At 57.4% G+C, this 12086-nt stretch overlaps 1 protein-coding gene across 1 annotated transcript in view; it reads right to left on the bottom strand.

Annotated features, from left to right (window-relative positions):
* Positions 1-12086, bottom strand: part of PTPRS (protein tyrosine phosphatase receptor type S) — a 116645-nt gene that overhangs the window by 62150 nt on the left and 42409 nt on the right. Inside the window, exons 3-4 of the mRNA XM_050985933.1 lie at positions 8831-8976; positions 7706-7847 (exon numbers count right to left, since the gene is read on the bottom strand). Coding sequence (XP_050841890.1) covers positions 7706-7847; positions 8831-8976 — 288 coding nt within the window. The remainder of the gene's footprint in view (positions 1-7705; positions 7848-8830; positions 8977-12086) is intronic.

The raw sequence follows: 12086 nt of genomic DNA, 5'->3' as shown, positions 1-12086 counted from the left end.
CCCAAACCCTCTGAGCTCTGACCCTTCCACTGCCCAAACCCTCTGAGCTCTGACCCCTGCAGTGCCCAAACCCTCTGAGCTCTGACCCTTCCACTGCCCAAACCCTGAGCTCTGGTCCCTGCAGTGTCCAAACCCTGAGCTCTGGTCCCTGCAGTGCCCAAACCCTGAGCTCTGGTCCCTGCAGTGCCCAAACCCTCTGAGCTCTGGTCCCTGCAGTGCCCAAACCCTCTGAGCTCTGATCCCTGCAGTGCCCACACCCTCTGAGCTCTGACCCTTCCACTGCCCAACCCCTGAGCTCTGGTCCCTGCAGTGCCCAAACCCTCTGAGCTCTGACCCTTCCACTGCCCAAACCCTCTGAGCTCTGACCCTTCCACTGCCCAAACCCTGAGCTCTGGTCCCTGCAGTGCCCAAACCCTCTGAGCTCTGGTCCCGGCAGTTCCCAAACCGGAGCTCTGGTCCCTGCAGTGCCCAAACCCTCTGAGCTCTGGCACCTGCAGTGCCCAAACCCTCTGAGCTCTGACCCCTGCAGTGCCCAACCCCTGAGCAGCCACAGGTAACAGGAGCCTTCCCCTCCAAACCCACAGCACAGGAGGAACAAAGAAGAGCCCACGTGGACAGGGCTGTCAGAGACAGTGGGACTGGGAGAGAAGGGAGAGGAAAATCTCCTCTTCAGCTGCAGTGACCAGAGGGGACACACACAACAGCAGCATGCCAAGTGCTGTCAGCCAGGGCGTGAGTTTTGGATTTAAGGATCCCCAGTGCTGCTGCCCTCCAGGAAGAGTGGCACCAGCACCCAGCAGAGAGGCTCAGCTGAGCTTCCTGCTCCTCTCAGTGCTGCTCCTGCCCTCACTAACCAGGGTGAGGAGGGCACTCCCAGCAATGCTGACTAATTTGTGGTAACCCCTAGGAACCCCAGTGCCCCCCCAGCAATATCTGAGCCAGCCCTCACTCCTGGCCTGGGGGGAGCTGCCTCATCTCAGCATTTTTTCCCCCAGAACATGTCTGGGGGAGGGCAGCTTGGGAGGAGATGCCAGCAGCAGGGTGAGGTTGGGAGGGATCCTCTGTCATCTCCAATGAGCCGTGTCAGGGAATCACAGCCCTGGGAGTCTGTGCCATGGAATCCTTCCCAAAACAGGTGAGAGAACAGAAGGGAAATAATGCAGGGAATCCCAAAAAGGTGGGATTCTTAGAAAATGAACATCCATCACAGCCAGCCCCCCGTGACCCCGCTGGGAGCTCCCACAGTGGCACTGAGATGGGGCTGGCCCTGGCTGGGAACAATCCTGCCAACTGCAAACACACCCAGAGCTCCTTTCCTAAGGCTGGCACAGGAGGGATGAGGAGGAGTGGAGCCAAATACAAATGGCACAACCCAGAGACAGCAGGGCAAGGGAGAAACCCAGTGGTGGGGGCTTTTCATGGAATCCCAGAGTGGGTTAGGCTGGGAGGGACCTCAGAGCCCACCCAGTGCCACCCCTGCCATGGCAGGGACACCTTCCCCTGTCCCAGGCTGCTCCAAGCCCCACGTCCAGCCTGACCTTGGGCATTCCAGGGATCCTGGTGCTGCTCTGGGCACCTGTGCCAGGGCCTCACACCCACCCAGGGAGGAATTTCTTCCTGGTATCTAACCCAAACCATCACTCCTTCAGTTTAAGGCTGTTTTGGTGCATCTGAAGCACCTCTAAACCAAAATCTTGTATTGTGAATTGGGGCTGTTCACACACATCTCTGAGCAGGGACTGCCCCAGCCCTCCGAGCTCCCTGGGCTGGGGCACTGCAGGACCCCCAGCCCGAGTGTTGCTGCAGCCCCCCAGCCCCAGCAGGGCTGTCAGGCCAGCACAGGGGCTCGGGGAATTGCTGAGCCTGTGCACAGCTCCCAGGCAGGCCCTCCCTCCCTGCTCTCCCCCAGCAGCCGTGGGAGGGAGAGGAGCCAGAGCCGCATTGGCTGCAGATGACATCACTATTGATCCCTGCTTTCCCTTTCCCTGCCTTTCCCTGCCTTTCTCCTGCTGCCTGGTGATGCTGCTCCACCTGCCTGCAGCCCCTGCCCCTCCTGCCAGGAGGGAGCAGCCCTGGTGGGTGTGTGTGCTGGGGGAGGCCTGTACAACCATCATTACCGAGTGCTTCTAATTAAACAAAAGCGTTCATCTTGCAGCACAATGTGCAGAATTCCTCTGAGTTTAATTAAAACAACTGCGACTGGAGGCGTGATCAGATTTGAGGATCAGATGAGCAGGGGAAGCATCTCTGAACATCAGAGGCTGCTCCCATTCAAGGGCTCAGATTTCCTTCCTCTCGGGGAAGCGGAACTGCTCCATCCCCACCAGCTGGGCTCCCTGTAACAAGGCAGCTACAGCCTCAGTGCAATGCCCCAGGACATGCCCACACTGCCCTGCCACCCTCCCCAGCCATGCCCACCCCCCCAGAGCTGGCCCTGAATGAACAGGGAACGGCTCTGGCTGTGGGTTCTCCTCCTGAGAGCAGCTCAGGCAGCTGCAGGAACAGAGGAAGCAGGCACAAGCTGGAGATGCTTCAAGGGCACATCTGGGCAGCTGCTGCTGCTGCTGGGGCCGGGCTGCCTCGGGAAGGAGCAGCCCCAACCTTGCTCACCCCTGACTCACAGCCGGCTCTCACAGCCCCAGCCCGAGCTGGAGCAGCACCTGGTGCCTCACTGAGCAAGGGAGGGTGAGAAGGAGCAGGGGAGGAGGGATGCAGGGAGGCAGGGCAAGGGAGGGGAGCACTTCAGCTGCCATTCCCAATAAATCCCACCCGGGGACACGCTCTGGGCCCGGGCCCAGCTCAGGCTGCACACACAGCCAGGGTGCCCAGCCCCAGCCAGGGGACAGGGCTGCCCTGCCCCTGTCACCCCGGGGTAGCTAATTAGCTGTGCTGGAAATGAGGATGATTAAGGCAGATAAGGAGGGTGTTGCTGTGCTCTTTCCCCGCAGGGTGTACACGGTTGTTTAATAATTTACAGGAGGAGGGTGTGAGCGTGAGCAGACGTGCCATGGAGTCGGTGCAGAGCCTCCAGGATGCTCTGAGGGGAAGGGGAGGGGGATTCTCACTCTCCTCGGGAGATGTGGATGCTGGCTGGTCTCTACAGTCCTCGATGGCCTCATGCAGGGTGGGAGAAGCAGGAATAAGAGATGGAGCAGCTCGAGTGACACAAGCTTTAACTGGGATCAAAACCAAAATCCAGCACTCTTGATCCTGTCCCTGTTCCTCTCATTATGTTTGTGAGCACCAGAGCTGCCCTGGCCCAGGGGTCCTGGCACTGTGTGCCACAAGTGATTTCCACCCAGGTGTCTGCACCTGTGCCTCAGCTCCCTGCTGATTCCTTTTCTTTGGAGCTGGAAGCAGCAACAGCCTAACGATGTTATTGAAATGTGGGGGCTCACAGGCAGTGAAGGCACCTGGGGTATGTGAGCTGCACCCCAAAGCAGGGCAGGCAGTGCCTCTGCTCCCTCACACACGTGTCCTCAGGTACCCTCCTTCTACAGCCATCTCTCCAAATGACTTTGATGTTATTCAGGAGCTACAGAATTAATCTGCTGTCAATGTCACCCAATTTTCAGGTCACTACAAGAAAAGCAAAACAAGTCAAGTTTGAAGAAAGACTGCCAGGAATTTTCCAAATGGCAAGGTAACATTTTGGAGGGGGCAGCTTCCCTTTCCCACGGGACTCTCTGCTGAGCATCCAGAGCTGCTGCTTGTTTACCTTTTGTGATTTAAAGCCAACAATTACACAAAAAACCCAACAAACCACAGGGATCTCGCTGGAACTTCACACATTCCCACACCAGATGTGCTCTTGGAGGGAGGAGGAAACGTGTGAGGGAGATTTCAGGCTGGAATTGTTACAGAAATGTCTGAATACTTCATGAAAGGAAACCAAGAGGGAAACATGAGAAGCTGTGAAAGTCTGTCCCAGCAGCCCCAGTGACAGCCCAGGAGGGAGGCCCACAGCCCCTTCTCCCCCTGCTCTGGAGCTCAGCCCTCCCAGAGCAGCCAGCCCTGCCCAGGGGTGGGCCAGGGCACACCAAACTCTGCTCCCTTACCCTGAACTGGACTCATCACTGCTTTTTGTGCTGCATTTACCCATGGCCCAGCAGAGCAGCCCCACAGAACTGCCCCCATCAGCTTCCACAGAGCAGAGAGCTGAGCCAGCCTGGTCCTGCCTGAAACCCAGCCTGTGCCTGCCTGTCCCCTGAGCCCACTCAGCTCTGACAGCACAGGAAAGCCTCCACTGCCTCTCTCGGGCCACTAAAGACAGGGAGGGAGAGGATAATCTGCATACAGGGGGTAATAAATATCATCAGAACACAGACAGAGATGACAGAGATATAAATGTGGACACAGATGGAATCCCAGGGGGTTTGGGACAGAAGGGAGCTCAGAGCCCACCCAGGGCCACCCCTGCCATGGCAGGGACACCTCCCACTGTCCCAGGGGGTTTGGGACAGAAGGGACCTGTGTGAGCTGGGCAGTGCCCACCACAGCTCTGCTGCTCAGGAGCTCCCCAAGGTTTCCTCTCCTGCAGTTTCCTCTTTCCAAGTGAAGGCAGGTGGGATCCTACCAGGGGCTGAGCCAGGAGCAATCATGAGCACCAGCCAGAGGGGCCCCTGCTCAATCCCTTCAGCAGCTGCATCTAGCAGGGAAGGAGGCATTGGTTTCTCTTCTGAAAAGAGGAAATATTTTCTGTGTGATTTGCTGTTGGGAGACTGCACTGGTGCTGCGCTGCTGGGGCAGGAAGGCACCCCAGGCACGTGTGGGGTCACAGCAGCACAGGCTGCACAGCTGCCCCAGAGCCCCCGTGCAGTTTGCAGCAGCTGGGCTCAGGTTTGCTCCCTCCAGAGCGTGCCAAGGTAACAGTTCTGCAAATGACAGCTCCATCCATCTCCAGGCTGTGGAGCAGCCCCCTCTCCCTGCTCAGCATCAGCTCTGCAAGGGAGAGCAGAGACAGGGAGGAGGAGGCTGAGCAGGGAGAGAAAAGACAAACAGGAGAGTGGGTGAGTGCAGAAGAGGGGAGGAACAGGAGGGGAGTGGATGCCAGCATGCTCACTTTGTCACTGTGCAGATCAGTGCCTTTGGCTCGGTGCTTTTCACTTTCCAGCACTTGAAAACGCAGATAAAGAGGAGACAAACTCTGCTGGGTGAGAGCTGGGAGTGGTGGAGTAACTCCAGCTGAGAGACAAGGGGGGATATGCTACAAAATCTGCTGCCCTGCTGCTCCTCAGCATCGCCTTGGCCACCCTGCAGGCAATTCCTGCTCCTGTTCCATGGACAGGTACCCCAGTGCTCCAGGAGGCTCCAGAGCAGGTCCCTGCACCAGGCCAGCAGAGCAGGGAGCTGTGAGAGCAGAGCCAGCAGGCTGCTCTGGAGGGCTCAGCAAGGGGGGATCAGTGGGCAGAGGCAGCCCCTGGGCTGTCCCTGTCCCTGGCTGATGGGGATGGTGCACAAGGACACGCACAGACAGGTCCCTCAGGAGGGTCCCCGAGCTCAGCTCTGCCCTGTCAGTGGGCACAGCTCCCTGGCAGGAGGCTGTGGCCAGGTGGGATCGGGCTCTGCCCCCAGGCAGCCAGAGAGAGGAGCAGGAAACGGCTCAGGGTGGGCACAGCAGGAATCTCCCCATGGAAGGGGGGCTCAGGCCTTGGCAGGGGCTGCCCAGGGAGGTTTGGAGACCCCATCCCTGCCCAAGGAACAGCTGGACATGGCCCTCAGTGCTCTGGGTGGGGGACAAGGTGGGGATGGGTTAAAGGTTGGGCTTGGTGACCCTGGAGGTCTTCCCAGCCTTGATGATTCAGAGGTACAATGGTCCCACACGCTGCAGCTCACTGCTGGTGGGCAGAGCATTTAAACCACTGAGGGAGCTGGAGGAGAACCTTCCCCTGCCACTGCCTGGAGCTCTGCACTCAAGGGGTAAAGCAGGGCCAGAACCTTCCCCTGCCACTGCCTGGAGCTCTGCATTCAAGGGGTAAAATTCTGAATATCACTGCAGGGGCCCTTCTCCCAGGCTGTCACAGCTCCCAAGGAATCCATGGAATAAGTGTGAAGAAGAAGGCTCCCACCCTCTGGAATAAGCACAGTTTGACACACTCCTGTCACACTGCACCGTTCCAAGCTCCTGACAGCTCCATCCCACCAGCTCCCTCCAACAGAAGGTTAAATGCCATGCCAGGCACAGGAGCTGCACACACATCTCAGGCACCTACACAAATCTGTCAGGCATGACTGGACCATGGCCCCCACGCTCCCAGGCAGCCAAAATCCTGACAGCACAGAGCCCAGGCAGGATATTCCCAGCTGGAAAGGGAGGCTGGGGGCTCTGCCTTGTGCCCCTCAAGTCTGGTGTCAATTCCCTGCTGCACTCTGGGCACTCACACTCCAGTTCTGCACTCTGGGCACTCACACTCCAGTTCTGCACTCTGGGCACTCACACTCCAGTTCTGCCCTGTGGGCACTCACACTCCAGTTCTGCACTCTGGGCACTCACACTCCAGTTCTGCCCTGCCCTGTGGGCACTCACACTCCAGTTCTGCACTCTGGGCACTCACACTCCAGTTCTGCCCTGCCCTGTGGGCACTCACACTCCAGTTCTGCCCTGTGGGCACTCACACTCCAGTTTTGCCCTGCACTCTGGGCACTCACACTCCAGTTCTGCCCTGCACTATGAAGGACGTGCTCACTGCCTGTTCAACCTTAAATACCCAAAAGGATTCGAGCTGCTCCTGGGGGGATCACTGGAATTGCTGACCAGCCCACAGGCCAAGCTACCCCTTGGCCCTGCCTGGAGCTCCTGGAATTGTTGTTAGTCTTGTTCAGTGCAGAGGAAGGGCTTTTACTGCAGCTGCTACTCAAACAGCCATGGCTTCCTCCACAGCCAGGCTAAATTCCCCTGGGGAGCTCTCAGGCAGTGATCCACCACCCCATTCCCAGCAGCAGCACCTGCACTGCCCTGAGCAGAGAATGTCACTGGTGGCTGCTCCAGGCCCTCAGATGGGTCAGTCTGAGCACCCAGCACTTCCCACAGGGGTTTTGGGATCTCCAGGGCAGTAACAGCAAACATCCAGAGGCATCCAGAGCAACAGCATCCTGTTCCCTCCCCCTCAGGCAGTTCAGGGAGCATATTTCAAACAGATGACACGAGGGAGGCATCCCTGTAAACATCCTCTGAAACGGGGACAAGAGGGAAAAAGAACAGAACAAAATGGAGAATGGAATTGTTTTCTTGGAGAGTGCACGGAGCCAAGGACCTCTGGGAAGAGGGGAGAAGCCCAGAGAGCCACCACAGGCATCCTGCCCAAGGAAAAACGTTTGCACTGCTCCCAAACGTGTGACAGGCCATGCAGCCCCGCAGTGACCTGAACCCCCTCAGTGATTCCTCAGCCAGGGTTTCCCTGGAGCTACATCCCTGTGTGTGCCATGGGAGCTCCTGGAGCTGCTCCCAAAGCTGGGGAAGGAATTCTTGCAGGGGAGGAAGAGCATAAGAGTCCCAGGATAGCTCGGGGTGGAAGGAGCCCCAGCACATCATCAGCCAAACCTCCTGAAGTGAGCTGGAGCTCTGTGTCTTACCCAGCACCTTGGTGGCTCTCTGGGGGAGAACAGCAAACACATCTGCTGGGCCAGAGCAAACCCAACCAAACCCTGGAGGGTTCTGTGCCCTGTGGGTTCTGACAGCCCTCCCAGGGCTGGGGCAGGCTCTTACCTCGGAGCACGGTGAGCTTGGCGTGGACAGTGACCTCCCCATGGGGGTTCTGAGCAACACACTCGTAAATGTTCTCGTCCCGGGGGGTCCTCAGGGGCTGGATCCTCAGAACAGCTCCTGCACTCTCATCAAACTCGATGGTCTGGGGACACAGACACACACACCATCAGAGTCCTGCTGAGGGACACCACAGACACCATCAGAGTCCTGCTGGGGGACACCACAGACACCATCAGTGTCCTGCTGGGGACACCACAGACACCATCAGTGTCCTGCTGGGGACACCACACACACCATCAGTGTCCTGGGCTGCTGTGCAGCCTCTCAGACACCACAGCCCCACTGCAGAGCCTCAGCAGCCCCTCAGCCCCCCAGGCTCAGCCTGGCTCTCCCCCAGCTCCAGGTGACAGAGCTGTCACAGCCAAACCCAGCCAGTGACCACTGACCCACCAAACCCCCAGGGGAATCTCATGAAAGAACCTGGGGGTGTGGGGGGTGTTCAGAGCAGAACTGGGGTGAAGGAGGACAAAACAGACCAAAGGAAAACAAAATAAAAATGCCTCCCTCCTTGTTCCTCCATCTGCAGGGGCAGCTGACAGCACAAAGCTCTCTGAGCACACAGCTGCCTGGCAGGGCTGAGTCCCACAGCAAATTCCACAGCATGACCTCCCAGTCCTTGCTCCTCTGCTCTCATTTCTATCTAAACAATGCCAATTGCTTGGGTCTGGTTGCCAGCAATGGCAGTGCTCACTCCAGACTGTCCCAGGATTAAAATGCTGAGCCACAGATGGCTATGAAAGGTGCATTTACAGAGCTGCAGTGCCACCAGCTTAGCTGGGGTCTCTCAGGAAAGCAGGAAGTTTTATTACATCCCAGGAAGGGGAAAAACCCAACAAACAAAATAAAATTCTTCAATAAGATAACTGAGCCAAGTCCCCTCTTGCTCTGGAACCAGCCCAGCTGTTGACATGGCCAGGAGCCTGCATTTCTCTCCTCCTGCTGTTAAAACTCCTCCCCTCCCAAATTTCCCTTTACTATCAGGGCTGAGGTGGCCAGAGAGGAGCAGGGGCTGCTCTGTGTCCCTCTCTCTTCCCAGAGACTCCAGACTTGAAGGACATCTCTTACCTCAAACCTCTGAGAGTTCACTTTCTTCCCTTTCTTGTTCCAGGTGACCCTTGGCTTTGGGTCTCCAGTGGCTTGGCACACGAAGGAGGCCACCCCTCCTGAGACACCAATCTGGTCCACAGGCTTCTTAATGAACACAGGGGGACCTTGGGGACAAGAAGGACACGTCACCAGTGGCACTCACAAAGGCAGGCTCTGACAAACACGGTGTGTAATTAACAGTGGTGTTGCTGCTGTTCTTAATGATCCCAGCTGAAATTAAAGCTCTTGGCCTTCTTCAGAGCAGCCTCCACCTCCACTCCACACGTGAAGCAGCTCCAGCAGAAAATGATTAAGGGCCTGATCCTACAAAGAGATTTCAATGCTGCAAAACCTCCTTTACTCCTGAAAAGTGGACTTTTAAATTGTTTTGTACAGGGGAAATTGCCCTTGCAAAAGCCATCTAATGAGCATCACCAGAAGCTGGCAGAGCTGAAAACAACACTTGGAAACAGGGAATTGCACTTCCCAGCTCCCTGGAGATGGCCAAAGCAGCAAGGAACAGGGGGACTGCAGGAGCAGGGCCAGGGAAGGGAGAAGGACCAGGAGATGGAAGGGGCAGGGGCTGGAGAGCCTGAGGACAGGGGTGTCAGAGAGGCTGCTGCCAGCAGCTTTGGGGCGTGCCATCCCCTGGGCTGTGGCACCTCTGCTGTCACCTGCCAGCCCTCCCCGGGCCCTCGCAGGTCCCTTTGCACAGGGACCCCCAGAAGAGGCAATCTGAGCAATCTGAGCTGTGACCAGGTCAGAGCCTCCAGGAGCAGAGCTCCCCTTCCCCCCTGCTCAGCACCAGGCTCCCAGGAGAGACGCGGAATTCCTGCTGCTCCAGGAGGAATTCCAGCCTCCCCCAGCTCCTGAGAGGCAGCAGCAGGGCAGCAAAGCCTCAGCACACTCAGGCTGTGCCCAGGCCCAAGGAACAACACCTGAGCCCTGAGCCCCTCTCCCTCAGCCCCTCCCTGGCTCCTTCAGCATCCCCCTGCCTTCGGGCACTCTGCAGGGATGGCAGAGCCTGGCACGGCTCTCTCAGGTGCCAGGGGCTGCTCACAAGAGGGAGCCAAGGCCAGCAGCAGTGGTGCAGAGCCCACGTTGCCCCCACCCTCTGGGAACAATCCTTCCCTGCTCTAACCTGCTTTCCTTGAACGCTTTCCTCTCATCTAGTTAGTTTAAAATTTATTGAAATATTTAAATCACAAGGCCACAGCTGTCTTCGAATAAAATCACTCAGATCATAAAGCTGCCGTCTGTTTTCCTGAGGAGAGCAGAGCATGTGCCTCTGCAATGTGTGGATTTCTCTGCTCACACTCAGGGCTATAAAATAGGTGCAAGCAGCCCACCAGGGGGGCAAAGGGGAGCTGGGGAGAAGCCTCCAGGGTCCTTCAGGGGATGAAAGGAAGCCTTCTCCCCTGCCCTGGCCAGCAGTATATAAATAAAAGGCACTGAGCAAGCTCATGTGATGCAATCAAGCATTTGTTTCCACGCTGGAGGTAAATAGAATTTGCTGGAGCTGTTTACGTCCCACCGAACGCCGTGTGTACAAAGCAGTGCCTTTATAAATACCCAAATCTATATTTAGAGGTCAGAGCCTTCTTTGCAATGCTACAGCTAAAGGTTATCAGGCAAGTCCCACGGGAGGAACTGGCACCGGGGGATCTGTCTTCCATCTGAGAAAGGTAAAACCCAAACTTTGCTCCAGGCTGAGATATAAATGCTCACTCTGCCCCTGCCTTCCTTCCTGCCCTCACCTCCGCTCGATATCTGAAGGGTTTCTGAAGGTACAGCTAAAAACATCCAGGGCTTTTAAGAACACTTTATTGATGCAAGTTCATTTCCTAAAATAAAAGCCCCTAATAAACCTTAATGTCACGTATACATTTAAATGGTGCAGGCTGCCTGATGAGAGCTGAGGCGAGGAGAAAAACAAGGTTCTATTTCCGTCCTGGGAACGGCACCGTGCTCCAAAACCCAAACTGGCTCTGGAGCCAGGGCTCAGCACCCCTGGCTTTGGGGGTCCTGGGCTGCCTCAGGGCGGGGGGCCTGGGGCTGGGCTGTCTGGGCACGGGGCTTTTCCTGAGCTCTGCCACTCCCAGCTGCTGCAGGGGACTCACCCTTGCTGGGAGCCAAACCAAGGTCCCCCCCAACCCACGGGATTCTACTGCTCACGTGGAAAATGGGTGAGAGTCAGAGCTGGACGTGGATGTGAAAACTGCCGAGCCCCTGAGCTGCAGCTCAGAGATTCCTCCCTCCTCGTGCTCCCCAGCCCTGCACCCCCAGCCACTGCAGCATTTGTCTGCAGCCCATGCTGAGCTCCGAGCAGCCCTGGGGAGGAGAGAGCCAGGGCCACCACAGGCCTGGGGCTGTCACCAGGGGCTGGTGACCAGGGGGCTGTGAGCCAGGGGCTGTCACCAGAGGGATGTGACCCAGGGGCTGTGACCCAGGGGCTGTGACCCAGGGGCTGTGACCCAGGGGCTGGGAATCCAGGCTGTTGGGGATCCAAAGCTGGGGCCAACCCCCCCGTGCTGTGGGGCAGCCTCAGCTCTGCCGTGCCAGGCCCAGCTGGAAGGGGAACACGAGGTGAGAGCTCAGCCTGCAGCTCTGCAAAGGGCTCTGGGAGCCCCCCCAGGCAGGGACAGGGTGCCACTGAAACCCTGCCAGCCCTCTCAGAGCTGTTTGCCCTCGTCTGCCAAGACTGCAGGGCCACGGCTTTAAATAAATAAATGAAAACCAAAGAAACACATTTTCCAGACAACATACTGACAGTCCAGGGGGTTTATATCACTTCACCAACCTTCCCACACGGGTAGCTGAGTTTGGAAAGGCTGACTCTGAGTTCCATCAGTCCAGCAGTCACAGAGATCATTTTTCCCCCTTTCTCTGCTTGCAAAGTAGAAAAACCCACTTTGTGCACAGAGTCAAAATAGGAATGGAAAAATCTGGAGCTTGAAAGAATTTTCCTACTACAAGAGGCTTCCTGCAGGGTCTGGGTCTCCAGGGGAAGGCAGAAAGGAGCGGCTGCTGCTGGGTACCTGTGATCCTGCTCCAGAGCCCCGTGCAAAGCCATGGAGTCAAACCCAGCCCTCCCTCCTGCCACTGCCCACACGCTTCCCAAAACAGCCAGCACCACGCTGGGGAGCTGCTGGGGCTGGGGGACAGAGAGAGAGGGACACTCATGGCTCCTGTGCCCTGGGACAGAGAGAGAGGGACACTCATGGCTCCTGTGCCC

Source organism: Serinus canaria, chromosome 28 (assembly GCF_022539315.1).
Source record: "Serinus canaria isolate serCan28SL12 chromosome 28, serCan2020, whole genome shotgun sequence".
NCBI lineage: Eukaryota > Metazoa > Chordata > Aves > Passeriformes > Fringillidae > Serinus > Serinus canaria.
Note: the sequence above shows the minus strand (reverse complement) of the source record. Positions and strands in the feature narration are given on the sequence as shown.